The sequence below is a fragment of the Cimex lectularius genome, unplaced genomic scaffold, assembly GCF_000648675.2.
Source record: "Cimex lectularius strain Harlan isolate CLEC.00 unplaced genomic scaffold, Clec_2.1 scaffold86, whole genome shotgun sequence".
Taxonomy (NCBI): Eukaryota; Metazoa; Arthropoda; class Insecta; order Hemiptera; family Cimicidae; genus Cimex; species Cimex lectularius.
In genome coordinates, this window is record NW_019392763.1 from 857,903 (window position 1) to 885,273 (window position 27,371).

At 34.2% G+C, this 27,371-nt stretch overlaps 1 protein-coding gene across 8 annotated transcripts in view; it reads left to right on the top strand.

Moving 5' to 3' along the window:
- The first annotated feature begins 4,213 nt into the window (after positions 1 to 4,213).
- Positions 4,214 to 27,371, top strand: part of LOC106664006 (paired box protein Pax-5) — a 130,656-nt gene continuing 107,498 nt past the window's right edge. The window contains exons 1-4 of one of the 8 annotated variants that reach the window (XM_014389349.2): positions 4,214 to 4,669; positions 17,181 to 17,288; positions 19,374 to 19,403; positions 23,178 to 23,219. In XM_014389349.2, the coding sequence (XP_014244835.1) occupies positions 17,189 to 17,288; positions 19,374 to 19,403; positions 23,178 to 23,219 (172 nt within the window). In that variant the 5' untranslated portion in view covers positions 4,214 to 4,669; positions 17,181 to 17,188. The remainder of the gene's footprint in view (positions 4,670 to 17,180; positions 17,289 to 19,373; positions 19,404 to 23,177; positions 23,220 to 27,371) is intronic. The other 7 variants (XM_014389345.2, XM_024227408.1, XM_014389344.2 and 4 more) reach the window with 7 other exon arrangements.

The following is a 27,371-nucleotide window of genomic DNA, read 5'->3' on the forward strand; positions in this document are numbered from 1 at the left end:
TAACGACATCTTTTAATTAAGTGGCAACGAAAATGTTTCTTGTATTGCTTTTATTTATAAATTTGATAAATTCGTATTCTGCTATATTTTAAATGTTATGTGTTTTATAACAAAGGGAAAAATAAGTAGAAGAAAGTATGAACATTAAGAAGATTAATAAAGAAATATATGAGAATTCTCAAAGAAAGGGAAATGGAGAATTTAGCATGTAAAACGAAAAAAAGAAAAATGAAGTAAATAAGGAGAATGATAAACAAGGAGAAAAGTGATTGAAAATAAAAAGAATAAGAGTGAGAAAGATAGATAGATAGATAGAGAGAGAGTGAGAGAGAGAGAGTGAGAGAAAGAGAGAGAGGTTGTTGAAAAAGTTTGTTAAAGATACAGGTCAGAGAATAGCATACAAAATGAATAAAAAGTAGAAAATGAAGTTAATAAGGAGGAGAGGGATGAAGAAAGAGAAAATTATTAAAAAGAGAAAAAAAGAAGAAAATTGAGAAATAGATAGAGACAAGTGAACAAGAGTGAGAAAGAGAGAGAGAGAAAGAAAGAAAGAAAGAGAGGAGAGAGAGAGAGAGAGAGAGTGAGAGAGAGAGAGAGAGAGTGAGAGAGAGAGCCTCTTCAAAATGCATTTCTGATACTGATTATTATTGATTCAGGAGTTTGTTTTATATCCATAATGATAGAGATAATCGAACATTATAATCTATGAACTAATCTTTAGATGTAACATTAATAATACAATAATATAATAAATTAATTCGTTTAGTTACTGCAGGAACCTTATGAGCCAGCAAGTAAGACAAAAAGTCCTAAAGGATAAATTGGCTGAATGATATTAATTTCATGTTTTAGTATGTATTTTATTGTCTACTTCCGCACTAAAGATGAAATAATAAAGAATGAATATCGGCACCCCTCTGGCGTCAAAATTGAGTTATTCTTTTAAAAGAAATCAAATATGAATGAGATTCTTTCTGCAAATATTCACCTGTTGACTTGATTACTCGGCGTGAAAGCACTAAATTCCGTCTGTATTGCAAACGTTCCATTAAAGCACATTCTAAAAGGGACTTTGTTTAGTTTCGGAGATTAATTATCCAAATGAAACGGCTTCAACGGTTCACTAAGTGAATGGGGCGGTAATAGTGGGAGTCGGCCATATGTTGCTGCGTGTTTCAACGGACGCAACAGGTGCTTTTATCGATGGACTTTAAACGAAGGACACTAACCCCTCAGAAAGTATCTAGTAATCATGTGACTGGTGAATTTAAAAAAAAATCCATTTCCGTCTTGTAACGAATAAGGGCGAAGTTGTAGGAGTAAGTACCTTAAACGGAAAGTAAAACAGGCTAGTAAAACTTCAACAAATTGGAAATTTTTAAATAAATCTATGAAAAAAAGAAAGAAACATCGATGACTGACCAGGGAAAAAATTGAAAGGGTCATTTTAAAGCATTTTTTAAGAGATAACACTCATATTGACAAAATTAACACTTAATATTGAGTTAATCAATATCATCTCTTTTCTATTAAGGTTTCTAAAGATTTCTGCTCAAAGTTTGGTTTTGACAGAATCAGGTAATTGTTTTTAACATTTCTTTACTGGATTAAAAATTGTTCTTGGGGTGTTTTCATGAAAAGGGCAGGTGTGATTTCTTCCGAGTCGATCCACTTTTGATCCACTTGTGTTCTTCCTGGTCGAACGAACTTTTTTTTCTTATGAGTTAAAGGAAAACTTACGAGCCTGTATATCCTGAACAGGTGCGAACTGTAGTCTATGCCCTTTCGTGAATGTCACCCTTCCTGTTTTGAAACAATTGCAATATAACGACTTCGTATGGTGGTACTAATCAAATTAATCAAATACCTAATGTTTATGAGAAAGAGAAATTGTTATTCCACTCTACCGTAGTGTACCTTTATGTATTCATTAAAACGTATCAGGGAAGATCTATCTACTACCTGATCAAACGTTCATCCTGGTGTGAGAATTTTTGTCTTTGTCCATTTTAATTTAGTTCTTTTTTTCTTCTTAACTATCTTCCTTTTTCATATAACAGAAAATGCCTTCATGTAGTTTAGTTAGTTTCATTGTTGATGAGTATATAATATGAACTTGCACTGTATTGCAATTTATTGCAAAATATCAACGAACAATTGAAAATATTCGCACACGAAATAACAGAACCAATTTTTCTAAAAATAATATGGACTATGTTAATAATCGATTAAGTAAATAGAAAAAAATTTGTACCTATCCTTCATTCACAAAGAGAGAGTGTTGGCAAATCAAAGGCGGTATGGTCCTAAAATTCCCATAAATTCCCTACGGAACATCAATCTAAAGAATAAGACAAAGAATTTGAAAAATGGCAAAAAGGAGGGAAAATTCAAAAGGTGCGGTTGAGATGGGAAGTTGGTGTCCGAGCGGATCGAGGTCACGATAGCTCAAGTAGTAGAGCAGCGGCGTATCAAGCCGAAGATCGTGGGTTCGAATCCCGCTCTTGCCATCGACTTTTTTATCTCAACTAAAAACGTTAATTAATTATAATATATTAATTGGTCAAGCGGACCACGAAATTAGTGAATTTATCTAAAGAATGTTACAAAATTCCCACAACTTTCCGGGTCCAATTTTGAAGATTAATAATTTGAATTATAGTGGTAACACTTTCCTGAGGGTAAAAAATAGCAGTGGAACCTTCCTAGAAACGTCTATGTCCGATGCAATTCTTCAAGAACAGATTGAGCAGAAAAGCATGATTGTTCCTTCCTCTGGATGACAGTAAGAAGGTTGATGTCCTTCATTATCCTGAGTCCTTAATTTCAATTTTTAAACTTAAAAATGCCACTTAATGCTGAGGATTTTGCGCGTGATGTTGCGCTTATTGATAATGGCGAGACGCCATTAGGCGTTATCGAGAAATTAGGTCCTACCACAGAAGGCCGGATTCTGGACGCCCTAGGGTAACAGAACCACAGGATGACCGTTTTTTGTCTTTGAGAATTTTGCGAAAGCGGCACCTTACTATTGTTCAAGCGATTCATCAGCTCCAGGAAGTTCGAGGTGTTCAAATTTCTGAACGCACTCCTCGAAGAAGATTAAATCAGTATGGACTGATAGTTTTTCGCCCCATAAAAGGACGTGAATTGACCAGAATACACAGAGTTGCACGGCTCGCATTTGCTCGAGAACACAGTCATTGGTCTTTGGACGATTGGTCTGCTGTACTGTTTACAGATGACTGTAGATTTGCTCTACGTTCTCGAGATGGGCTTGAAAGAGTGTGGAGAAGGTGAATTGAAAGGTACGAAGACTGTAATTTTTCCAGAGCCAACTTTTTCAACGTTGCTCAGTGATGGTGTGGGCTATGGAGAGTCGCACAGAGTTGGTTGTTGTACGTGGAGGGTCTTTGACGACCATTCGCGATGTGGATGAAATTTTGGAACATCATGCGTTGCCTACTCTCAATGAAATCAGCGACAATCCTAATCTAATGTACGATAATGCCCGACCACATAGAACAAACGTACCTTCAACAGCATAACATCAGGTTCCTAGCCAGGCCAGCCCGTTCTACAGACTTGAACCCCATCGAACATTTATGGGATAACCTCAAAAGAAAAATAAGAACACGTCCATCACTTCCTGATACACTCTACGATCTTGAAAGGACTCTTCTTGAAAATTTTCAGACTGGTAGAAAGTATGCCGAGGCGTCTTCGAGATGTAATTAAGGCAAGAGGAGGAAATACGCGATGTTAACTAAAATTTTCCTTAGCAATTTCCTTTTTTTTTTACTTTTTTAGACAAAGATTCAATTATTAAACGTTAAAAACCGTGAAACTTTTATTAATATAAAAAAAAATATATAGAAATCCAGTTATATTACAAGTGGGTGAACTTTTTGCTTGACAGTGTATTATAACAATGTTTATGACTTATGATAATTTCTCAAACTTCATTTGGAGAATTTTGAATTCTATCACCCAAATTGAACAAGTTGAATAATATTTGCATAATAATATAAATAGTAAATTAAAAATTTTATAAAACAAATTATTTTCTTGATGTCTCAATGTTTTTGTTTTCTTCGGCATTTAGTTTCGTCCTGTTAAGTACGAGAGGGGAGAATGGGCGGTTCCATTATGGGAAAGTGAACATAGGATAGAAATAGAGGGATATGTAAAAGTCGATTATATGTCGTGGATCCTTGTTGGTAAATGAGAGATGGTTTGTACCTCGGGGCCGAAGGGGGGAGCAGTACCTCTCAACGAAGAGGGAGTACGCAAAGTACAGAGTGGGGGTGTTCCAGAGGCTCTCCTCGCTCGCTCGAGCGTACCTCTTGACACTCGACCGCTTGCACTCCACGCACCGCCAACCACCGCTACACAAAGATACACTAACTCGTGATTTTTCAACAAATCCATCAGCCGAGCATAACCGGTGCCCTTGTGCCTCCTGAGTAACTGAAGAAAATGTCCTAGCAGGAGCCCAATACTTGTCATACTGGACGGTCAACCAATTTACATAGTGTTTTGTGCATTTTGAGGTGTTTTTACTCGTTTTTATATTTTAATTCTAAGCCTAGTCTAAGGCAAGTTCGTGTCTAGTGCGCGATCACATTTCTTCCCGACCAGTGAAAAAAAGCCGCCAAAATTTTTGACAGTAAGTCATTATTACCACTATACCCACACAATCTTTTATGCACATTTAATTTAAATTTCTTTCAAATCTTTCGGGTCCTACGAAGATAAATGGAATTTTAAAGTTTGCCAATATAAAGCATAGTGAACAATCCCAAAACAATTTAGTATTAAAGAATATTCTGACATAAACATACTTTAACATGTAAAAGGTAGAACTTGAAGCTGTACTTGCTAGAAGCTTAAGAGCTACAGATTTTAAGACAATTTAAATAGTAAAGGATAATCATTTAAAAAAAGTACGATCGACTAAGATCCATCTAAACAAAAGTTACCCAAATTAATTTAATTTTGAATATTTTTCAATGAAATTTGCATTCTCCAAAAAATATATTTTACCCATTTTTTTTCTAAGACAAGGTTTTTAACTTTCCTTCGATTTGTATTAAGTTGCGTTCTATTTTATTTTTGTTATAAAGAAAATAACTTTTTAATAACATAAACTAACAATTAACAGGAAGACAAGTGAGAAAAGTACAAGTACACAATTAAATTTGAATTTAAAATTTCATAGAATTTCAGCAAAATTAAAAAAAAAATTACAGAAAAACACGTTTATTCCGCATATATTATATAATTAAACGCATTAAAATTTCATGTAGTTCTTTTTATAACTTTATTCTAAATAAGCCTGGAAAACATTTGAGAAAAGATTCGTTTCAACCAATGTAACAAAAGCTTAATCCTTATCCTGCGAACGACTTAAAACGTTTCTTCTCGAATTTTTACTTTTTGTCGTTTTTATTCTTCACAATTTGGGATTTATTGAATGAAAAAACTTACATAGAAGGGTCAAGATTTAGCAATTTACACATTATAAGAGCAATTGGCATTATTTATATTGTTATTATTTTAGTAATTAATATTAATATTTGTTTTTATAAAGTTACTACAACTTTTGTATCACGTTGATTATTTACAATCTTAATAGGTTAGATTTTTCATCTTATTTAATATGGATATATTTTTTTATCTAATCATAACAAGTACAACATCTTTAACTTTGAGGATTTTCAACATGCTTTTTATAATTAAAATTATATTTATATATTATTTTTGTCTCAAATTAATTGCCAAACGACAAAAAAATTAAAAAATATGTAGGAACTATTTTAACTTGACCTTCTGTTACTCATCTCGGGTAATGAATTCAAGCTCGAAAATGAGAGTTTCCCACAAGCCTTAAAGCTTGATAGTTTCATTCACAAAAGGATAAGTTGAAAATCGTGTTTATTTAAATAACGATGCTATGTTGAAGAGGAGCGATTCGGCGGCTTTATCGCCGATCCGATTCGGCCAGGGAGTCAATCAAGTGTTTAGCTGATAGATTGGTGTTTATAGATATCGTGATGCCTTCCGACTACCTAATTGCTTTAGGTTTGGATTTACAACCTTTGTACGGACTAGATGTGTTAAAAAAAGGGACTTATACGCGTTTGTGATATATTATTTGGATCGGAAGTTCACACACAAATGGCTTTATTTCTCGATCATACTTTCCTGCTTCGTTCAAATCTCCACTGACTGTCAGGACAATGCGGTCTTCTTTCTCACTTAAATGACTAGAATTGTGAACACAGTATAGATACATTATCAAATTTTGTTAATATTAAAGAAACATCATTTTTTCGGAAAAATCTTCCGTATTGAGTATGTCCACATTTAAATATATCTTGTTACAATGGTGACTTATACATGAATTCAGGTTTCTAACAAATTAATTCTATTTCCATACTGTCTTTGAATTGGCAATCAGCAAAAGGAAAATATTTCTATTGTTAAATTAAAATTTAAGAAAAACAAGTTCATTTCTCCAAGCTGTATATGTGATTTGGTATAGGTATTCAATTTCTTCATCTACACATCAATCATACTCACACACACACGCGTGCGCACACACACACACACACACACACACACACACACACACATATTTTTTACTTATTATGTATTTTGCACAGCCATACATAGATTTTTCTCTCTCTTTCCTCCCTTTCTCTCTCACTCTCTCTCTCTCTCTCACCCTCCATCTNAATATATATATAATCTATTTTATCTACCTAATGTCATCTATCTATCTATTTATCTATTTTATCTACCTATCCCTCACTCACTATTCTCTACTTTTGCATAAGTAGAATACGAAGTCTTAAATAGTGCATTTTGTTAAGTAAATTAGTACTTTTGTGTTGTCTGTTCTTTTCTTTATAGTATATTGGTGTTTCATTCATGTAGATTTGTAAATTTTGACTTAATGCATATGTACATGTATATAGTGAAATGTAGATTTATAATATTCTCTCTCTCTCTCTCTCTCTCTCTCTCTCCTCTCATTCTATCCATACTTTTCTCCCACAATTTCTTTCTCATTCTCACTCACAAACGCACAGAATTTTTTTTCATTTTTACGTAGTGGTTTTTTCGCCTTTCTCCTTATTCTTTAAAATTATATTTCTCGAACAGTATTTTATTTCTATATATTATCTATCTTGTCTGTTTTTCGAAGCGTCGTTGAACATTTGAAGTGCGCAGTTTGATCGACCCTGATCATCTGTTATCGCTGCCATTTCGGCGTTTCGCCACCTCTTGCGGATTTCCTCGGCGGACATATCTTTACATCTACCCAATTCATTGTGATTCTTTATTCATTACGCATATACGTAATATCAGCCTTCTTATTTTCAAGAGAAATTTTCGAAAAATAATCAAAAAGATTATTTTTGCAAGCACTGTGAGGAATACTAAGAAAATAGCGTTTATGCAAAATGAGCCATCTAGGGTTAGTAACACCTATTTAATTCTAGTTTCTAAGCACTCAATTATGTGCAATCTGTTTATAATTGTAGGCTTCCAATAAAATTATACAGTTTGATCTCGAAAAAATAAGAATTGATAGAATCTGATTTTTTATAATATTTTTCTTAGTTATGTTAATGATTATGTTGTACTTATTCATATTTAACAGATGTGTATTGTTGGACAATTGTATTGTGTTACATAACTAAGAAAGTCGTTTAATATACATAGAAACATTAATTTTCTGTCTGATATAAAATCAGCCCCCTGTCAATAATTCTCATTGGAATAAAATAATGATATCTGTAAGTTTTTATTGCGCCCAGACGTTTTGTGCTTAACTAGCGCTTGGGAACGATTGCCCAGTAGAGGAGCAATCATGATACAGATGATTAGATGTTTTAGAACCTGTTGCACAATATCACCACTGTTTACATTCGCCTTTGGAAACTTTTCAAGGCTTGTTATTAAAATCTCCAGCTGGATTAGTCATTCAATCCGAGACTCATTCAATTTTATTAAATACATTCGTTGCACCCGTTATGGAATTTCTATTGGCCGGATTTGCAAGTGAAAGGACATTCGTTTGCCTTACGACATTTATCACCTGGTTACTAACGGTGGTAAAAACCGATTAACGCACAAGAACGGATCCCGATTGAATATTACGACATGGGAAATTCAGCCTTTATGCATTTATGAATTTTGTTTAGAATTATTTACAAATGTTCGATTCTTTCTCTGATGAACAGGTATCTGTAAAAACACACATTTTGTTGGTGTTTTTAAAAATAGAAATCTTAAGATTCGACCTCTTAACAGTTCGAAATATGCTATTCCAGTACAGTATTCCTGGAATAGTTCGCTGCTCGACCCCGAGCTACCCGCTGCGAGTCAAATCGGTGTAATTGGAAAATTAATGTTCAGGTAGTCCTCACTCCTCGAGCCTCCGGTTCAAGACGGTACGAGTCTTGAATTGAAATTAATGATGAGCCGAATGGGCCGTTGATGAAGTTATTATCTCTCCCGATGGTTGCCACATGTCGTTCGAGACCAGTTGGCTGTGACAGAGAAAAGGACTTTTGACAAAACGCGAAACCGTCTCCCCCGCCGATACGGACCCATTTCCTGTCAATTAGCGACGATTTTTTTTCTTATTTGTAAACTGATCCCATTTGTCTGATCCAAAAGGAGAAACGTTTGTTACAAATGGAAGATCGGTTGGGTAACTTCGTATGTGTTAAATAACATCCTTTTTGGTACTAGATTAACTGTACTCGTAACAAGAGAATTTATTGTTTATAATCTTTCTTACATTTTCTACTCCTTGAGATATGATTGATCTAATATAACAACAATAGTAATAACTTTTGTACGTAAAAAATCTCTGAAACATGCAATTATTAATCGAACATAGGTTTTTATAATATGTCCAAATGTACGTAAACGATGCATTAAAGATAAATCAAATTTTTATAACACAAAATTATCTTTTTAATATGGCTCTCTTATCCTCTCTCTCTTTTTCTTTCGTTCTCTCTCTCCCCTCTATCCTATCTATCCATCTCTATCTCTATCTATGTACCTCTGTATCAATCGTTCTATCTCTCTTTCTCATCCTCTCTCCTTTCCTTTCTCTTTCTCTCTCTCTCTCTCACTCCATCTCTCTTCCTTTCTCGCTCTCTTTCACTCTCTCTCTCTCTCTCTATCTATCTATCAATCTCTATCTATCTATCTATACCTCTACCTCTACTACTCTCTCACTCACTCTTCTTTCTCTCTATTACTGTAGTTTTTTAACTTGCTTCTCTGGCTTTCTTTTGCTTAATCCTATGTTTTTCTGTTCTCTTTTTTTGCCCTTTCTCTGTTTTTCTTCTTTACTTTCTGTAACGTTTTAATTTCTTTTCCGACTTTCTTTTCCTCGAACCTACGGATTTATTTTCTCTTCCTTTTTTATAGCTTTCCATACTCTTTATCTGAACGTGGCTAATCAATACATAAAAGAAAAACCTAATTTTAAAAACTAACAAATAACTTATCTATCTATCTTTCTTGATCTATGTCTTTCTCGTATATTTTTCTTTTTATTACTTACCTTCATTTTTAATTCTTTTACTAGCATAACTACCCTCCTACATTTCACCGTTCACGCTTCTTTTTTTTTCATGTCAATCTTTTGTCTCATATAATTTCCTTCTTTGTTGTATCTCTACTTAGCTCTTCCTCATTCCTTCAAGCTTATCTCTTATTATTTATTTTCTCTCTTTTTCTCTCTCCCTCTCTCTCTCTCGTAAAAAGTATTTATTTTTCCTACTATCTCTCCACACGTTCTTTTACTTGTATCTTCTTCTTTTTTTACCTCTTCAATTTTACCTTCTTTCCAGCCTTCTTTATTCCCCTGAACCTACTTCTATTTAGTTTTGTCTTACTCACTCTTCGTTTTTATATTTTATTTTCCATGTCTGCATACTTAGCTCTTCCTTCTTATTTTACCTTCAAGTTTATATAAATTACCAACTCGCTGGGTTTTTTTATACTGTTCCTGCTTTCTCCTTAGATCTGCATTTTTCTTTGAATAATACATCCAAATAAATACAAATATTGTATAAGAATGTAATTTTGTGAACCATACATATTTATAAAAGCTTCTATGTATGCTATGTTATATATATTATGCAATAGCACAATATGTTAATTATTTTTCTCTATATACATAACGTAAACATTCAATTCACGACATACTCAAAGTTATTCGTAGCAGATGGTAATCAGTAGAAATTGGTGCCCAGTAAATTATGTGCAATTATAATATGTTAATGACAACTATCAACCGTTTTTACATGAAGTCAGTTATAAATTGTTTTTCATGCTTTGACGTTCTTCCAATTTCTAATTCAGACTTTTTTCTGAACTTTTCCTTTTGATTTAAAAGAGGGCCGTATTCGTCTGGGTTTTCTTTTTAGTTGGCAGTGACGGTCGTTAAGGATTTTCAAAGGTACTTGTACAAAACGAATTCGTTCGAGCGGAATAGGCTGGTAATTCCAAGGTCATCACATCCTGTGATAGCCGTTGGACGTTGATAACGCACCGCCCCGTCGAAGCGACATCGGACAATGAAAGCCCCACGGCAATAGTTGGTCTCCGCCCAGGTATATACGGAAAGCCGGCGACGGAGATTACGTAAAATCCCGCTGCATTTCACGTTTACGTAAAATCTCCAGTTTGACGGAAAACAACTGTGAACGATATCGGCCTTTTTTTGTGCCTTTTTCTGTTCGCCCCCGCCGTCTTTTATACCGTCTGGATAGCCGGATAGTTTTTTTTATATAAGGGGTTACCAAAAACAAGCAGTTAATCCGGCGAATTGCAGTCTTTTAATATTGCGGTTTTGACGTTGGGCAATACTACGGCTTTTCCAGGCTTCGTACCGTTTAGGGGCTCAGTAGGAAGTGAGTACTTTTAGCTATCGGACCAAGGCCAGTGTACATTCTCATATTCGAACTTGAATATTGCAATGGTCCTAGAAATTGTAGTTTATCTAAAGGCGACTTTTGTACTTACGCCAATTTTAAAATCTTTAAAATTTGTTTACTTTAAAAAACGAAACAAAAAGTGTAAGAATAAGAAAGAAAAAGGTGGAGAGTGAGAGAAAGAGAGAGAAAAGAAGTTAGAGTAAAATCTGTGTATTGGCTGTGCAAAATAATTTACAGCCTTGTAAATGATAAGATTTGCGTTGCTTAGGGTTATTATTACGTACGTACGTAATGAAAAATGAGAATCTTAATTAATTCGGTAATTGTAGAGATAATTCCATCGCCGAAATCCGCAAGAAGATAATAAACGATTAGGAAAGATCAAACTGCGCAGCTCAACTGTTCAGCTAGACTACGCAATTCAATTAAATTTCCAAACGGATAGAAAATATAGAAACATAATACTGTACGAAATATATTTTCAAGAAACATCAAGGGCAAAAACTCGCTTGTTAAAAAAAGAGGGAGCGTGAAAGAGAGTGAGACTGAGGGTGTAGGTAAGACTAATGGGGATGTTAGCAAGAGACAACAAGAAGAAAAATAAGAAGCAAGATAAATAAATACATGGAGAGATAGATAAATAGATAGAGACATAGACAAATTAGGTATTTAGAGATTGAATAAGGTGTGTGTGTGTGTGTGTGTGTGTGTGTGTGTGTGTGTGTGTGTGTGTGTGTGTGNTTCTTGGTAATGCTTTATTCCAATTTTGCAAAAACGAAACAGAGAGAGTGAGAGAGAGAGAGAGAGAGAGAGAGAGAGAGAGAGAAAGAGAGAGAAAGGGAGAGAGGAAAGAGAGTGTGAAATCTATTGGCTGTGCAAAATAAGTAAACAAGTAAAAATGTGTGTGAGAGAGAGGGAGATGAAGAGAGAGAGAGAGAGAGAAAGAGAGAGAGAAGAAAGAAGGTATACAGTAAAATATATTTATTGGCTGTCCTAGATATATGCATATAGATAGGTAGATGTATAAGATGAAAGTATATTAGTTGTTTTTCAACGTGAAAATCATATTAATTTTTTGATGCAACTGACGTTTATTTTTTTATTTTTTTTTTATGCAATGCATTTGTATTTTGAGTATTATTTTAAATTGCTTGACGTTGTAATTTTTTTTAAATTTCATAAATAATGATAAACAAAATTACAAGTTGGGAGTGACTAGTTTCGTGTTGGCCGTCGTTTTGGGATTAAGGTGATCTGAACATTAAGTTCCAGCTGATGGATGGAGATCGGTGAGTGGACGGTGGTCCGTGTGTCCGAGCTGTGTGTAAACTGTTGCGTACCGCCTGCTCTGGACGTCGTACCATAAATCTTATGGTCATTTAGTCGGGTGTAATGGAGTTGTCTGCGCCCATATATTTCAAATACCCGTGCCCTCAAGTCAAATATTCCCATACACTCATTCCCATAACTTCTTCCAATTTATTCTCTATTAAAAGAAAAAATGAGGTTTATGATTTAGCATTTAGAAAAATTAAAAATCGACTAGCCTCGAAATGAAGAGGACGTCTGATTTAGGTTTAGCTTAACCGAGGGAGATTTTCTTCTTTCCCATATCCGAGTTACGAATTTCATAACCGAATAGGGTTCGTTCCCAGAGGCTGGCACGACCGGCAAAGTCCATAATTCATAGCTTTCGACAGATGGACTCGCAATATAAACAATATCCCGGATTTGTCGGGCGACATTCCTCACCGCAGGAACTTGAAAATGGTTAATTACTTCGAAAAAATATTTTTTCCACCTCTACAATCCTAATTAGAGGCCGGACGGGTGGCAAATATGTGAGAAAGAAGACCGGGTTTCTAACCACAGGACCTGCCATTGTCGCCTTTGCTTTGGACGTGAGCTCCTGTCTTCCGTTAGTCCGAATATTCCATACAGCCACAACAACTAGCAATCAGTATCTAGCCGCAGGTTAAAAATATACTGTAATTGCAGCTCGTTTTTGTCATTCCTAATTCCCGACCGGGCAATCAGCAGGTCGATAACTCACCCCTGCCTTCGACGACCGTTCTAGATAGTCCTTGCTATTGACCTTCAAAAGTGGACACGCTTTCTTGTCGTTGTGTGTTTTCAAAGTCAATACTATTGTTCTTTGTTCCAACTAATATGTATTAGTTCCATGCTCTGAAATATTGGCTAATGTTACCACATTTATTTGCGCTAAGATCTTACATGAAAAACTACAAAAATATTTTTTATTCTAAATAAAATCACTGCATCATATGCTAAATTTACTCTACGTGCTTGTTCTCCTAATTCTACACTCTTTTTGTATAAAAGAAATAGTTGCACATCTAGAGATTTACGGCGGCTAATTTCGCATCTGTCTTTGAAGGAGAAACAATACCTTAAATAATTCAGATGACAAAGTGAATAGAGGAAAGCTTAGGTTTGCTTAAATAGATACATATTCGTCGTTAGTATATCGTGTTTTTCTGAACTGATACAACGATAATTTGACCGGTGGGAAGGCGAGATTCCCCTGGGCTCCATGACAGCATAAAACATCAAGATGTGACTTACCGCTCGCCGACAGGATGGGAAAAAGAAGAGGACAAAAACAGTCCAAAAGATCATTTAAAATCCCCCCGGGACGGAATATCTTTATAGGAGGGAACTACTTGGCACATCACCTCATCATTTTTCTTCATGAATGACCGCGGCTTGAAAGGGAAGACACTTGGGTCATTAGGTAGTAGACAATTTCCACGCAACTTAAACTATAGTTGACGTTGTTTTTCTGTCATTCTTTTCAAAAAAATTTCCTAACTTAAAAAAATAGTTTTAATCAATTATATCATCGCTTATCATTGACCGTACGGTTTATAAGTTTTTATTGAATTGAATAGACATCAACAACATAAATAAAGCTTTTTATAGATTTGATTATTCGTAAGAAATAAGTGAAAACGAATATTGTGTTAGAAACGCCGGTATACATAGACCACAAACAGGCATATTGTACATATTCACTCTATTATACAGTAATCTATTCCCAACTGCAGAAAAATTCAGGATTTATACGAATTGACAGCCAAACATTTTTCCCCTGTCTGTCTGGCTCTCTTTCTCTTTCCATCTCACTCTCTCTCTGTCTTTTTCTCTCTCCATCTCACTCTCTCTCTCTCTCTGTTACTTTCTGGGTTTCGTTTTTATATTTTCGGTCGCAAAATTAAATAAACTAAGACAAGGCCTCCTTTTCGCGTTTTTCTCTTTCACTCTCTCTCTCCCCTCACTCTCTCTCACTCTCTCTTTCTATCTCTCTCCCTCGCTCTCTCGTTCTCTCCAACTCTCTCTCTCTCTCTCTCTTTCTTTCTTTCTTGGATTTGTTGTCTATTTTCTCGGCCGCAAAATTAAATAATCGTATATTAAGACAAGGTCTTCTTTCTTATCTCTTTCGCGTCTTTCTCTCTCAGTCACTCACCCTTTCTCTCTTTCTCTCTCTTTTAATCTCTTTGTTTAGTTTTCTATGTTCTGTATTTTCTGTGCAACACATTCTTATAAAAAATATAAAGATTTTTAGGTATTTTTAAAAAGTCAATATCTATCCTTAAGAAATGGTAGTAATTAGCAATAAATGCTATTCTAAAGCACGTTTTTAGAATATTTAGAAATATTTTTTAATATGCATAACATGGATTAGGTTTCATGGTCCAAATAAATTCTTTTCAATTAATTAATCTTTAGTAAGGCATTGGTTGAGATAAAAAAAAGTCAGTGTCACGATCGGGATTCGAACCCACGACCTTCGGCTCAATTCGCGGCTACTACAACCACTTGAGCTATCGTGACTTCGATCCTCCCGGACACCAACTCAGACTAGCACCTTTCACATTTTCCCACTTTTTGCCGTTTTTCAAATGTCGTGCATCTATTTGATTCTCGGCGACAAATGAAATGGCCACGGAGAGCTTTAGTGAAGTATACTTCATTTTGCTTATTAAATAGATTAGGTTTCGAGGTCCGATTGACCAAATAAATTCTTTTCAATTAATTTATCTTTAAGTAAGGTATTGGCTGAGATAAAAAAATTTGTATCCCGCTCGTGACACTGACTTTTATATCTCAACCAATACCTTACTTAAAGATTAATTAATTGAAAAGAATATGCATAACGTTGATATTTCTTAAATATATTTCTGTATTTCTTCTGTTGAATTTGTCTTAGTTTTGAATTTTTAAATTATCGGCATTCTTCGCTTCTTGAAATATAGGTGCAAATTCTTGAGCGTTAATGAACTGAGATTTTACAAGCCATTTCAATTTTTTTCAGTTTTAAAACTCTTCAAGACGACTTTCTTGAATAATAAAATCCCCTTTTTGAGGATATTATGAAAACATACTTGGTTTATTATTAAAAATTGATCATTATCGTATGGAAGTGAGAGGTATGATTACGTATAGTGAGGCCTTATTAGTAACAGTCGACTAAGAAGAATGCGCTTTACTGGTAGCGACGTGTAAATGAGGAAGTGTTTATATAACATTTCCCTTCGGTCGAGTGCCATAATCCGAGGGACGTAGATAAACCGGTGTCTATTGTCCTGGGCACGTTTATTCAAATCGACTATGTCCGGCAAAGCCCAGCTTTACGTCGGCTTTGTTTTAAAATTTGGTAGTACGTTGTTGCAACAAAGTTTAGGCGGAGTGGAAGTTTCATTTTTTCAGTGGAAACGGCAGATGGTATTCATCGCGAACACAATGAACAATATGTACTTTCCATCAGCATCCGCAATCGAAATTCAATCTGATAACATTGTCAATCCTATTCAAAAGTAGTCATTTTACAACTTATTGTTTCGGGGGAGATTATTAGGAATATGTCAGGTTAATTTAAGAAGTGACATTTTTTCAACTGGAATTAACCGAGTCACTCTTAAGTACCACGGTCATGAATGTACTATATAATTTAATTTATATCCTTCAAAACGCAATTATGTTGCCTATTATCTAAAATTTTGTCAAAATTAATGAGATTTATTAAATTTTTCGAGAAGATCAATCGGAAAAAGACCACAATCTGGGTTATGAGTATGATTGTATTTACTTACGGGTTTATAAGTGCGGTTGGGGCTTAACACGAACTATGTTTTTCCAGCATTACTTTATATCGAGTATTTGACATAGCAAAAACCAAATTTTTAAGAAATCGAATTATAGTGTGGTTTCAAGCCAATCGTTACCGATCTAGGGCACATAAAAATCATGATTTAGATTGTCAATTAAAGTTAGATCGTCCATAATTAAAGTCTAGACGAGTTTAAAAAACTAAACTAGTCAAAACGAGCAAAACATAACACAATAACGTTAAGAGGAACGTTAGAGTTATAAGGAGGGTTAGGCAAAAATTCTTCATATTTCTGTTAAATCTAGCCGGTTTTGTAAAAGGCTTTAAATTTTTAAGGTACGCATCAATATTAGCGTGAATTTTGAACCTTCTTCAAATGGCACGACAACAGGGATATAATTGTGATTAAGAGTGAAACACTGTTTTTTTTTACCTTGTTGCATTATTCTACTGTTAAAACTATGTATATATTTTAATATTCTTTTGAATATAAAGATAAAAATCAACGGCTGGGCCATCTAAATTTGCAAATACATTTAAAAATTTCTTCTGCTGCCATGTTCTAGTTTATAAAAATAGAAGTAAAATGAAAAAATAGAGCAACTTTAGGTAGAACATTAAACAAAATATTGACCGATTATTTTGTACTTTATTTAGGACACAAATGTCAAGAATTTGTCATTTAAAGAGTACTCGAAGAAAATTGGTCTATAAAAACAGTCCATTTCCGCAACCCAGTTTTCTTCTAAAATAGGATTTCTCGCGGAAATTAGAAGGTGTAGGTAGAAAGGGACTGAAACCTTGATCTCGTAAATAGTAAACGTAAAAAATCGATAAGAAAGTGAGATAGTTCGAAGGGCGTAAAGATCAAGTAGCAGAAACTCAAGAGAGGCGAAGGTAAAACCTGACCTTTAAAGAGAAGCTAGGCCGCTTACCCGACGTTTCATGCAATGCAAATGATATCATCAAAGATCGAAGGTGCCTTCTGTATGATCTTTCTATACACGCACCTTATACAAATTTTTTTTTTTTTTTTTTTAACGAACCCTTTTACATTTTTTTTTTGCCCACAGGTACTGCTATGCTGAGTATGGAGCTGAGTGGGCTCGGCCACGGTGGGGATTTGCATCCGCACTCAATCCAAGTCCACCACACCATAATAAAAGAGGAGACGAAGAAAAGTAAGTGACTAAATGCAAAAATCACGCTCCATACCTAAAAACAAACGCCAGGAATTCAGAACGAATTTTATTCGAAGGCTTAAAAGCTTAAACTGTATTTGAACATCCAATGTTAAGAAACACAAATTGCGAAAAATGGTCTCTTTTGTACCATTTGTAAAACTGAAACTTGGTCACTATTTTGCAAAATTAGAAAATTTAAAAATTGCACCCCCCCATTTTGCATGTATGTATTAACCGAATAATCATTTCCTTATCTGCAACTCTGTATAATACTACTTCTATGAAACCATAGGAATCCTAGGGATTTTATTATTTCAATGTTGAAGATTACAAAAATCAATACATTAGCAATAAAAAAGGCCACTTCTATCTATATGAGTAAATAAAAGCAAAGTATCGATACTTTTATTCGATATCAAGTACTTTTGGCATTAATGTTTTATTGCCATGCCTTGAACGTTTGGCATCTACACTTTTTTTAAATTAAATCCGTTATATTTCGTGGTCCGATTGACAAAATAACTTCTTTCAATTAATTAATCTTTATGTAGTTGAAATGAAAAAGTTAGTGTCACGAGCGGGATTCGAACCCACGGCCTTCGGCTCAATACGACACTGCTCTACCACTTGAGCTATCGTTACTTTGATCCACTCGAACACCAACTTCCCATCTCAACCTACCTTTCGAGAAGAGAAAATTCGAAATTCGAAGGTCGTGGGTTCGAATCCCGCTCGTGACACTAACTTTTTCATTTCAACTAATACCTTACATAAAGAATTTTATTTAATATCAAATACTTTTGGCGATATTTCATTCATTACCATAAAATTTTGGAATCGATACTTTTATTACGATATCAAGTAGGTATCGATTAGATATTAAAAATATCGTTTCAAAATTCTCTTTTCTTAACTTCAATTTTTTTTAACGTTATAGCTTCTATAATAGAACGATCATTGAAAAAGTTCAAATTAATTGTTTATCGGCCTCACTCAGGCTGATATATAATTTTGATATATAAAGTACTACTGGGGCAATTATTAGTATAAGATTATTTGTACGTCTATTTTTCATGACCCAAACCACATAGGACAGTTTCTCCAGCCAGACAAGAAAGAATACGTGTGAAAACCAATGAAAATAGAAAGACCTGATAATGTGATCATGCCAACAAAAGTGAAATATATGCCGAAAGCTTGATAAACATCCCATAACCGACTGACTAAAGCCTGACAACCTAGCTTAAATTATGTAATTTAAAAAATTTATTAATCTCACGAGAGTTAAATTTTTTTGGTATTGTTGGTCTTCGATGGATGAATGGCTTGTTCAGCTGATCAACTGATCACTTTACAAGGACCATTCTAGCTGGTTTACGTCTGAAGTACAGACACTCACGGGACAATTACTCACTGAAGATGTCATAAAAAAATATAAATTCCAACTAAAGTGATCAGTCCAAACAAAATGATATGGCTCCAGTTTGAGACTATTTTCTTAATTTTACTATACTATTGTTTGGTTATTCGTTTGTGTACAATCACTTGAAATTGAAATTTTTAATTTCCATTCTTTTCATATTGTTTGAAAGCCTAAATGAAAAGTTTACGGCTATATTTAATTATAATTGGTTCGGAGTAATCTTCAATAAATGGATGGATTCTAAAGGCAGCCATGAAGGGGGCAATTATACAGATCCTTCTACCGATCATACCTGGGTTATGTTAAAAAAAAAATAAATGAATAAAAATGGGAAGTTAAGGAAAATTCATACAGGGATTTTTCTTCGAGCGTGAATTTCCAAATTTGTCAATTTTAATGTACCGTTACGTCCAGGTTGATAGGGTCCACCCGTGAGGAATGAAAAGTTCTCGAATTCCTGGCATTAATTTCTCCTCGTGTGGCGGAGGTTGTGTAAAAAAAAGGGCAAAAGAATTCCCTTGGTCATCAGTAGGAGGTTTATCGTAAACAATAATTAAAATATGCCGATCCCTTTGATGCACCGCACTTAAATAACAGTATGGGCCTGAGGGGACGGACGATGTGGATGAGCGAAATATTTAAAGAATTTTTTGTTTCAGAAGATAGCGGACACGGGGGCCATCAAGAAGGTAAGTCGTATCAGTAGTTAAAATTTCTGTCATGCAAAAATTATTAGAAACTTGTTAAAACGTGCCTGTCTTTCTACCTAAAAAGATAACCTGTATTGAGATTCTACGGTCTCTTCTCCTTCGAATCAGAGCAGTTGGATTAGTAGCCTGCTTTTTTTTAATAAATATCTCAGGACGCGATCTGAAGACTTTTCTTTTAAAATCGCCTTAAATGAGCTTTCAAAGCGGTCTCTCAGCGGCAAAGATTTATGATTGTTCGTGAAGTAATAACGTGAACATGATATGAAATTGTAAGAGCGGAGGAGGCGCGCGTGAGGCGAAACACATTTAAAGGCCGCTATCTCAACAACACCATCTTATTTAGTACAATACTGAAACTCCTTTAGTTTATTTATGTTTAACCTGATAATTAATCCTCATACGGAGGGCCATTATGTTTCGTCCAACACTTAATAAATCAGTCGATGAATAATAAAGTATGTACAACCGGGACATGAGATCAAAAATCAAAAAGACACTGAGGAAAAGTTAACTCAAGTGATCAATAAAATCACGTATGAGATGTTTTACATAATTGTCTATTAAACGGCAGTGTACTAGGTATGAGTCGGAGGTTAGGTCGGTAAACGTTCTGTATAAATTGATGTCTTGCGGCCTGCTTTCATATTTTCAGCGTTGTATAAATCAAGGGAGTATATATAATATATCGGTGGTGGGATCGTGGGCTCCGAGCTATATTTCAAACAACAACGTGCGCCCTTTATAATGTATATCACTTGCATAAAGCGTGATCGCTCTTTCTCACTCGTACCGATCGGCCCCGGCTATCGTTTCTCTCCCTCTCGCTAAATACCGGTACTCATATTACCTTCCGTTATTAATGCTCCTGAGGATTTTTTAATTTCAAATATTGCCTTCTCCTCCTCCGTATTACTTCATCTTAGAGACTTATGTTACGCTTGCAAGACCCCGTGCGCCACTGGGAATACAAAAACGGCCTTTTTTTTATATTATTATCACTTAGGAAAATACGAAAATTACAAAAAAAATACGCGATTAATTATCCCTTTATGCCTATAAATACAAAACGCCCTGGGACACTTGACAAGACAACTTTTCTACTGTGTAAATCCCATACGAATTCTAATCGTGTAATCGTAGATTATGCACCTGTGAAACAGATGGCAGAAACGTTAGGATCTTGTGTACTTTTATCCAACTTCATTAACATTCCGGCTAGCTTTCGGACGGAAGGGCATTATACAATCCTTTTTTAACGTTTTATCTTGTAAGAATTAGCGGCCAAGCATAATTTATGAAAAAACCGACCGATTCCAAAACTGTCTACAAATGCTTTTCCATTTGCCCTAAATTAGAGACATTTACCAGGTTAAATAAACTGATATGTTAAATTTAAATAAGTACCATGCTCTCTTCTTTAATTTCGCACAAATAATTTAGATTATAAAAGCTAAAATTTGAAAAAATTAAACCAGAAATTAAATAAACTACATGTAATACAAGGATAATTTAACTAAACAAAAGTAAGGTATTATTATAAAAAATATCATGTACAGGGTGTCTTGTGAATAGACCTCCATAATTCAGGAGGTTATTCTACATGTCAAATTGAACTAAAAAGTCCCAATTGACCAAACTTCAAGATATTAATTACTTAAATTTTTATTTTAAATAATGATTTAATTATTATAAAATTAATTATTAATTACTTGTAATACATTTATATATTTTCGTACAAGGATTATATCCGTACATAAAGAGGCAAATTCATGTTACTTCAACCTTTCACAACTTTTTTGTATAAAACCCCATTTATTTCATAAAAATTTAACCTTATCTCAGTTATTATTTTTAAAAAACATCGTATGCCGGGTGTCGCGTGAGGAGACGTCAATAATTCAGGTTGTTCTACATATTAAATTGAGCCAAAAAGTCCCAAAGACTTCAACTTTCCATAACTTTTTCAAAAAGCTCCCATATCTTATAAACCCTCAATCCTATTGTAAATTTGATTGCATCAATGGAAAGATCATTAAAAGCCCAATGAAGGTCATTTTATTACATTTAGTACAGAGAATAAAAATCAGTTAGGATATAAACTTTTCCTCATTTCCAAAGTTCTCGTCAAAACTTTAACCAAGATTTTCTTGGTTCTGTAAATACTGACAGAAATGACCCTAATGCCTCTAACAAAAAAAAAAGTTACACCTACTAATGACCTGTAAATATATATATGCTTCATTTCTCAAATTTCAGTGTAAAATTAACGTTTGATTGCTAAAAATTGGATTTTTTTAATTAGAAATGGTGTAAAAAAAGTATATTTTTAATCTTGTATTAAAAAAAGAAATGAAAACGACGCTAGCAATATTGAGCATGCTTCCAAAAATTGAATTTAATGTCCTAAAGGTTCGCTTTCTTGAAAAATGCAAGTCTGAATCGTTTTCTGGCATTTTTTTAAGTTTTATTTTGTATTGCTTTCATTTTTTTTTATTAAACTTTCAAAATAAATGGTGACTTAATGATGTTTGCAAACAAACGCCAAAAAAGGCAACCAAAAAATCAATTTTTTTACCTATTAAACGTTAATTTTACATTGCTGATAACTCACCATGAGAAATTAAGTACATCGGTTTAAAGCTCATTAGTAGGGGCAATATTTCAATAAGTACTGTATCTGTCAGTATTTGAAGAACCTAGAAAATTAAAGTTTAGACAAAAACTTTCGAGTCCCGTAAAAGTTTATCTTCTAAATGCTTTTTATTTTGTTTACTAAAGCTTCCTAATAGAGAAAATTGTCTTTATATGGGTATCAATGCTCTTTCCATTGATGTAATCAAATCTACAATAGGCTCAATATTTTATGATTCGAGGGACTTTATAAAGTTTATTTTATACTTTTAACTTTATTTATAACGTTGTGAAAGGTTGAAGTAACCTGAAAAGCGAGATATCTCGAATACAATTGAGAAACCGACATTAGACAATAGGGACTTTTTCGTCCAATTTGACTTTTAGGATAGCCTCCTGAAGTATTGACGTCTGTTCATGGGACAAATTGTACAACTAATGGATTAACGGTTTGCTCATTCTGGTTTGTCTTGTCTGGCAAACATTTCGGCTTTTACCCACAATCGGTTTTTTGTATTTGTTAGCATTCTTTCACCCCTTGATGGTTTTTTGGAATAATAGACGATATCATCATTGGACATGCGAAAAGAGCGAGAATAAACGGACCAAGATGACAAGACGCGACCAAGCTTGTTTCACAATGTTATGTCTAAATTGTACTCCTTACATAACAATATTTCTGTAAGCCCGGGTAATCAGTCTTTTTTATTTGATACATAAGCTGCCTATATTATTTCTAATGAATATATTTGCAAGGTGTTGAAAGGACAGCCAGCCTGCTCATCTGCGCGCTATTACCGGCTAGTAACCGACAGTGTATCACGCATTAAATCTATTCCCTGAAAGAAAATGATTTACAAGTCGCCATTGTCAATTTACTCCTCGGCCGGGAATATTTCAAAAAGTGTAGTCGTGAGAAAGGGATTATAAAGCTTCCACGGTGACCTATGGGCCTCATGCTTTTTACCGTCAATGAATCCTTATCATTTTTTTTAACTTCTGTAAGTCCGTTGAACCTCTTCCCGGTGTTTTTCGGCCTGTAACAAGAATCAAATGCTAGGCCCTTTTTCAGCTATTCATCAACTGTTCGCAATTTTTCATACTAGCTGTCTTTTGTTCTAGACGGTGAGTTCGGAGGATTGCTATTTGATAACAACGATCAAGGTAAATTAAACACAAAAAATAAAAAATAAAAATAAAAACCTAACACTAGCTTTAAATGGAATGGAGTTTTTATTATTTACTAAACTAATATTTAATTTACTGTTTCCGAAATTTTTATTACAATGATTTTTCCTAACGATAACGATCAAACTATGTATATAACCTGCGTTATTTTTTTACAAAAACTTTCTTTCTACTTTAAGGATTCAAAAAATTAACATAATTTCTTTAAATTAAAGTTTTTTATGATAAATCAGTTAAAGACTGAACGATTTTGCTAATGATCGTAAATGCATTTGATTCTGGTTTAGGACGAACAGGAAAAACAATAAAAAACTACCCGTCATTTTTCTGAAAAAATTTCTGAACCGATTTTCTATGTAATAGTTTCTTTCTATGTAGGTTCTTTCTATGTAATAGAGTCAAAAAGCACACTTTTTTTAGATTATATAAAGAACAGATTTTCCTGGTTTCACGATGAAGAATTTAAATGAAGTGATTCTATACTAGCTTTTATAAATAATTTTGCACCCTTAAATGTTTTCTTATAAATATAACCGCATTAGTAAAAATTAGGTTTAGGGTAAACTATGCAGTCTTTGCCTCGCTCTGGATAACCCGTCTTTCTCTCCCCTGAACTTAAGTTGTACTTAAATTACTTTTCCAGGTTTCTGAACTCTCTTAATAGGAACGACGGTACTTCCAAGAGTGAGCATAAGCCTCCCCATTCCTTACGCTATAACCTTTTATTAGATATAATTCTCTGGATTATTTGTTTGTATTTTGTTCCGAGGACTACCAGCAGGAAGACATTTTAGCCCTCTTAGCCGTGTAAGCCGATGGGTAACTCGATATTTTTTACGTTCATACTTAACCTAAAACCAATTTTGGGCATATGTTAAATGTATCTAGGTAATAAAAAAAAATTATATCTTGCTAGTTGTCTGATCATCTCTGATCCACGGGTTTACGAAATATTACTTGAGAACTTTGCTAGAAGTCAGAGTCGTTCAAGATCAACAAAAGGTTATCCTTTATAAGTAACAAAACTTCCATTATTACTGCATAATATACACCAAAATAGTTAGAATTTGTATTTTAAAGAAGACAGAAATCATATTTATCAAGTCTGGTAGTTCAAATGCATTGTATATGTTTTCTTCAGTCAATTTTCCCATACCCTTGTGTGACCCGTGTGTATGTTTTTTTTTTCTTTTACCCAGTTGGTGTTCAAATCTAAACTACACCTCGACTAATAAAACGGTTGTATGTTGCAAATTATACGGTTTATCTGCCCGTTTTAATTTTAAAAATTGAACCAAAAAACTTGTATCAGCCTTGCGTTTAATGTATAACAATTCTAATCATGAAAAAACAAGCATATGTTGTTGATAGTGGTATGAGCGTCCCTGATCCACCGATTTATTAATTCTGCTTGGGAACTTCACTAGAAGTAAGATATTGAAGATTAACAAAAAATTATCCATTAAAAGTAACAAAAACAAAAATTGTTTTGGCTAAAAAGGAGATATCCGATCTATTGTACAAATATCTTTTTAATAATATGTAATTAATTTTGGCCCTGATGATGATCTTAAAATAGGTCAAAAGCTTGGCAATAACAGCTGAATTTGCTTTTTCATCAAGACCGTACCGTGATCAAGAGTATTCGTGAGTAGAAAAGTGGTCGATACACTTGAAGCAGATATTGTGTATTTCTGAATTTTTACTGTCAGACACAATCTGCAATAAAGGTTCAATGTATCTATCATATTTTGTAATATATCAAGAAACTCCTGAGATATTTTGTAAATTATTGATTGAAATATCCCAAATTATGGAAATCTAGAACGATTTGCTGTTAAAGGAAACGGGTGATCTATATAAAAAGAGAGAAAAAAAATTAAAACAGTCTCGGTTTAGCCGCCGGGCTTTTCGGAGTTTCTTCGTGTAATTGATTGCGGACATGGAACGGAATAGCCCCTAATTTACTTTTAGTACGCTTAGAGACAGTTTATGTTAATTCTTCTAAAACAGATGATAGAATTACACGGGTGAAATGAAGCGTGGAAGTGTCCCTGTTTCCCACAGTCCTTCCTTCCCCGGGAAAGTCGCCGGCCAATAACCACAGATCCTGCGGTTTCAGTATTTTTCTCGAGGAAAAGACCGAAAAGTCGTGCACCGGTGCCAATAGCATGAAAAGTTGGCGGAAACCGCTGTTGTACCATTTCAACCGAGTCACAATATACATCTGTCACCAGATAAGTTTGGATGAGCTTATTATCTCCTAAGTATCATTTGGACTTTTTATTTTCTCCCATACCTTATCCAAGTAGGGGGAAAAAACCTTTTGTTTGGGCCATTAGGCCATCTTCAACTTTAGAGATATTTGCCAGACTGCCCTAAAATACGAAACATAATATCTGCTCCTTAACGCCCTTCCTATAAAAATAAAATAAAACAAGCCTCCTATTCTAATAAAATAGATGAAATAAAATATCAAAGTTACTTTAAAAAAATTAACTACATACACGACAAAAATAAACTAACAACCAGCCACATACTTGTGAAAAAATAATAAGTGAAATAAAATGTTTTAATGTATCGCTCTCTCCTAGTTGATAAGTAACTGTTAATTATGCAATATTGATAATAACATAAATCCCTAAATTTAAAAAATTAAATATGAACTCTCATACCGATGTTCTAACCAAAAACATGGTTATCAAATTTAAATGTAATCTAAACTATTTAAATTTTATTTGTTTAGAATTGTTGTTAACAAATATATAATTTATTTGGGGTTAAGTTAAAGTTAATGTATCGAACTGTGCACACTAAAAACAAACATACATTTTTTGTGCTTTTGAGTAGCAAGCAGTAGATTTTTTTCAGTTAGGATTTAGGAGTTCGATCTATTGTAACTTTTATCCCATTCCGTTAAAAGTAATTACGAAATGTTCAGACAATTTTTACTATGGTAATATTTCCTTTTTGTGTCTGTGTGGGATGAGCAGTTTGGTCGTTTCCGGACATTTTATCCCAACTATTCACGCTGTTTTGGTTTATCAGACGTGTCAGCTTCTCAGCATTGTGAATGGTGTGTCTGTTTGATTTCTGTCAAATCCCTTTGTAGCAAGCTACAATTTCTACCAAGTCTTATGAACGTTATTTTCTTCATGCTTTTACTAAAAAACTAACTGACAAAGAAGCGCATATGATATTAGGAAATGTCAAGTTAGGACGCAGAATTTCTCAAAGCTTTTGGCTTCTATATTAAAAGAAAAAAATATGCGGATGTGACGACGGAAAATTAATCGGCTGGAAGCAGGTGCCTGCTGCGGGTGCCACGACCTTCAACCTACACACTAGTCAACTTGTTACTTAGATTTAATCTACACCCTCCCATTCACATCTACACCATTCAGGTATAACACGCCTTAATAAACGCCTTTTGAGCTCTGCGTGTTGAAACAACACGCCTACCGTTTGATTGCCACAGTGGGACTTAGTCCTAGAAGCGCCTCCCTATTAGCCTGTAGTTGGAAAGTCGAATTGAAAGTCAGTGCGAAGTTCAAACAGCCGTGAATGCTAACCATAAAAACATTAGTTATAAGGTGAAATTATATGTTTGTTTTCGCACACAGCTAGCAAATTTTTCTAATGTGCTAGTAAATTTTTTCCTTCCTCTTTCTAATCCTCTTCAATAAACTTGAAATCTTCCCGGCCATTTTCACATTCCATACTTGATTATATTTTCATCCTCTCTCTTGAGCAATTATTTGTTAGTTCTCAATCATATTTATCTACTCTCGTTGGGGAAAAGTCTAAACTTGTCTGACTGACCAAAGGCCTGGCCAAATGTATCTCCACATTTGATAGTTTGTTCGTCCTGTACCAAAGAATTACATAGGCTCGAGTTTAAATACCAATGAACGCCCTGTCGACCAAACTATTGTGGTTTCGAACAACTACTGAGACTTGATTCCATGACGGTAATTAAATAAACTTTCTCGTCTCTTCTGTAGCTCTCTCTCTCTCTCTCTCTCTCTCTCTCTCTCTCTCTTTCTTTCTCTTTCTCTCTCTCTTTCTTTCTTTTCTTTCTTAATATATTCTGTACCTTTTTCATTTGATTCTTTGACTTTTTTCTCA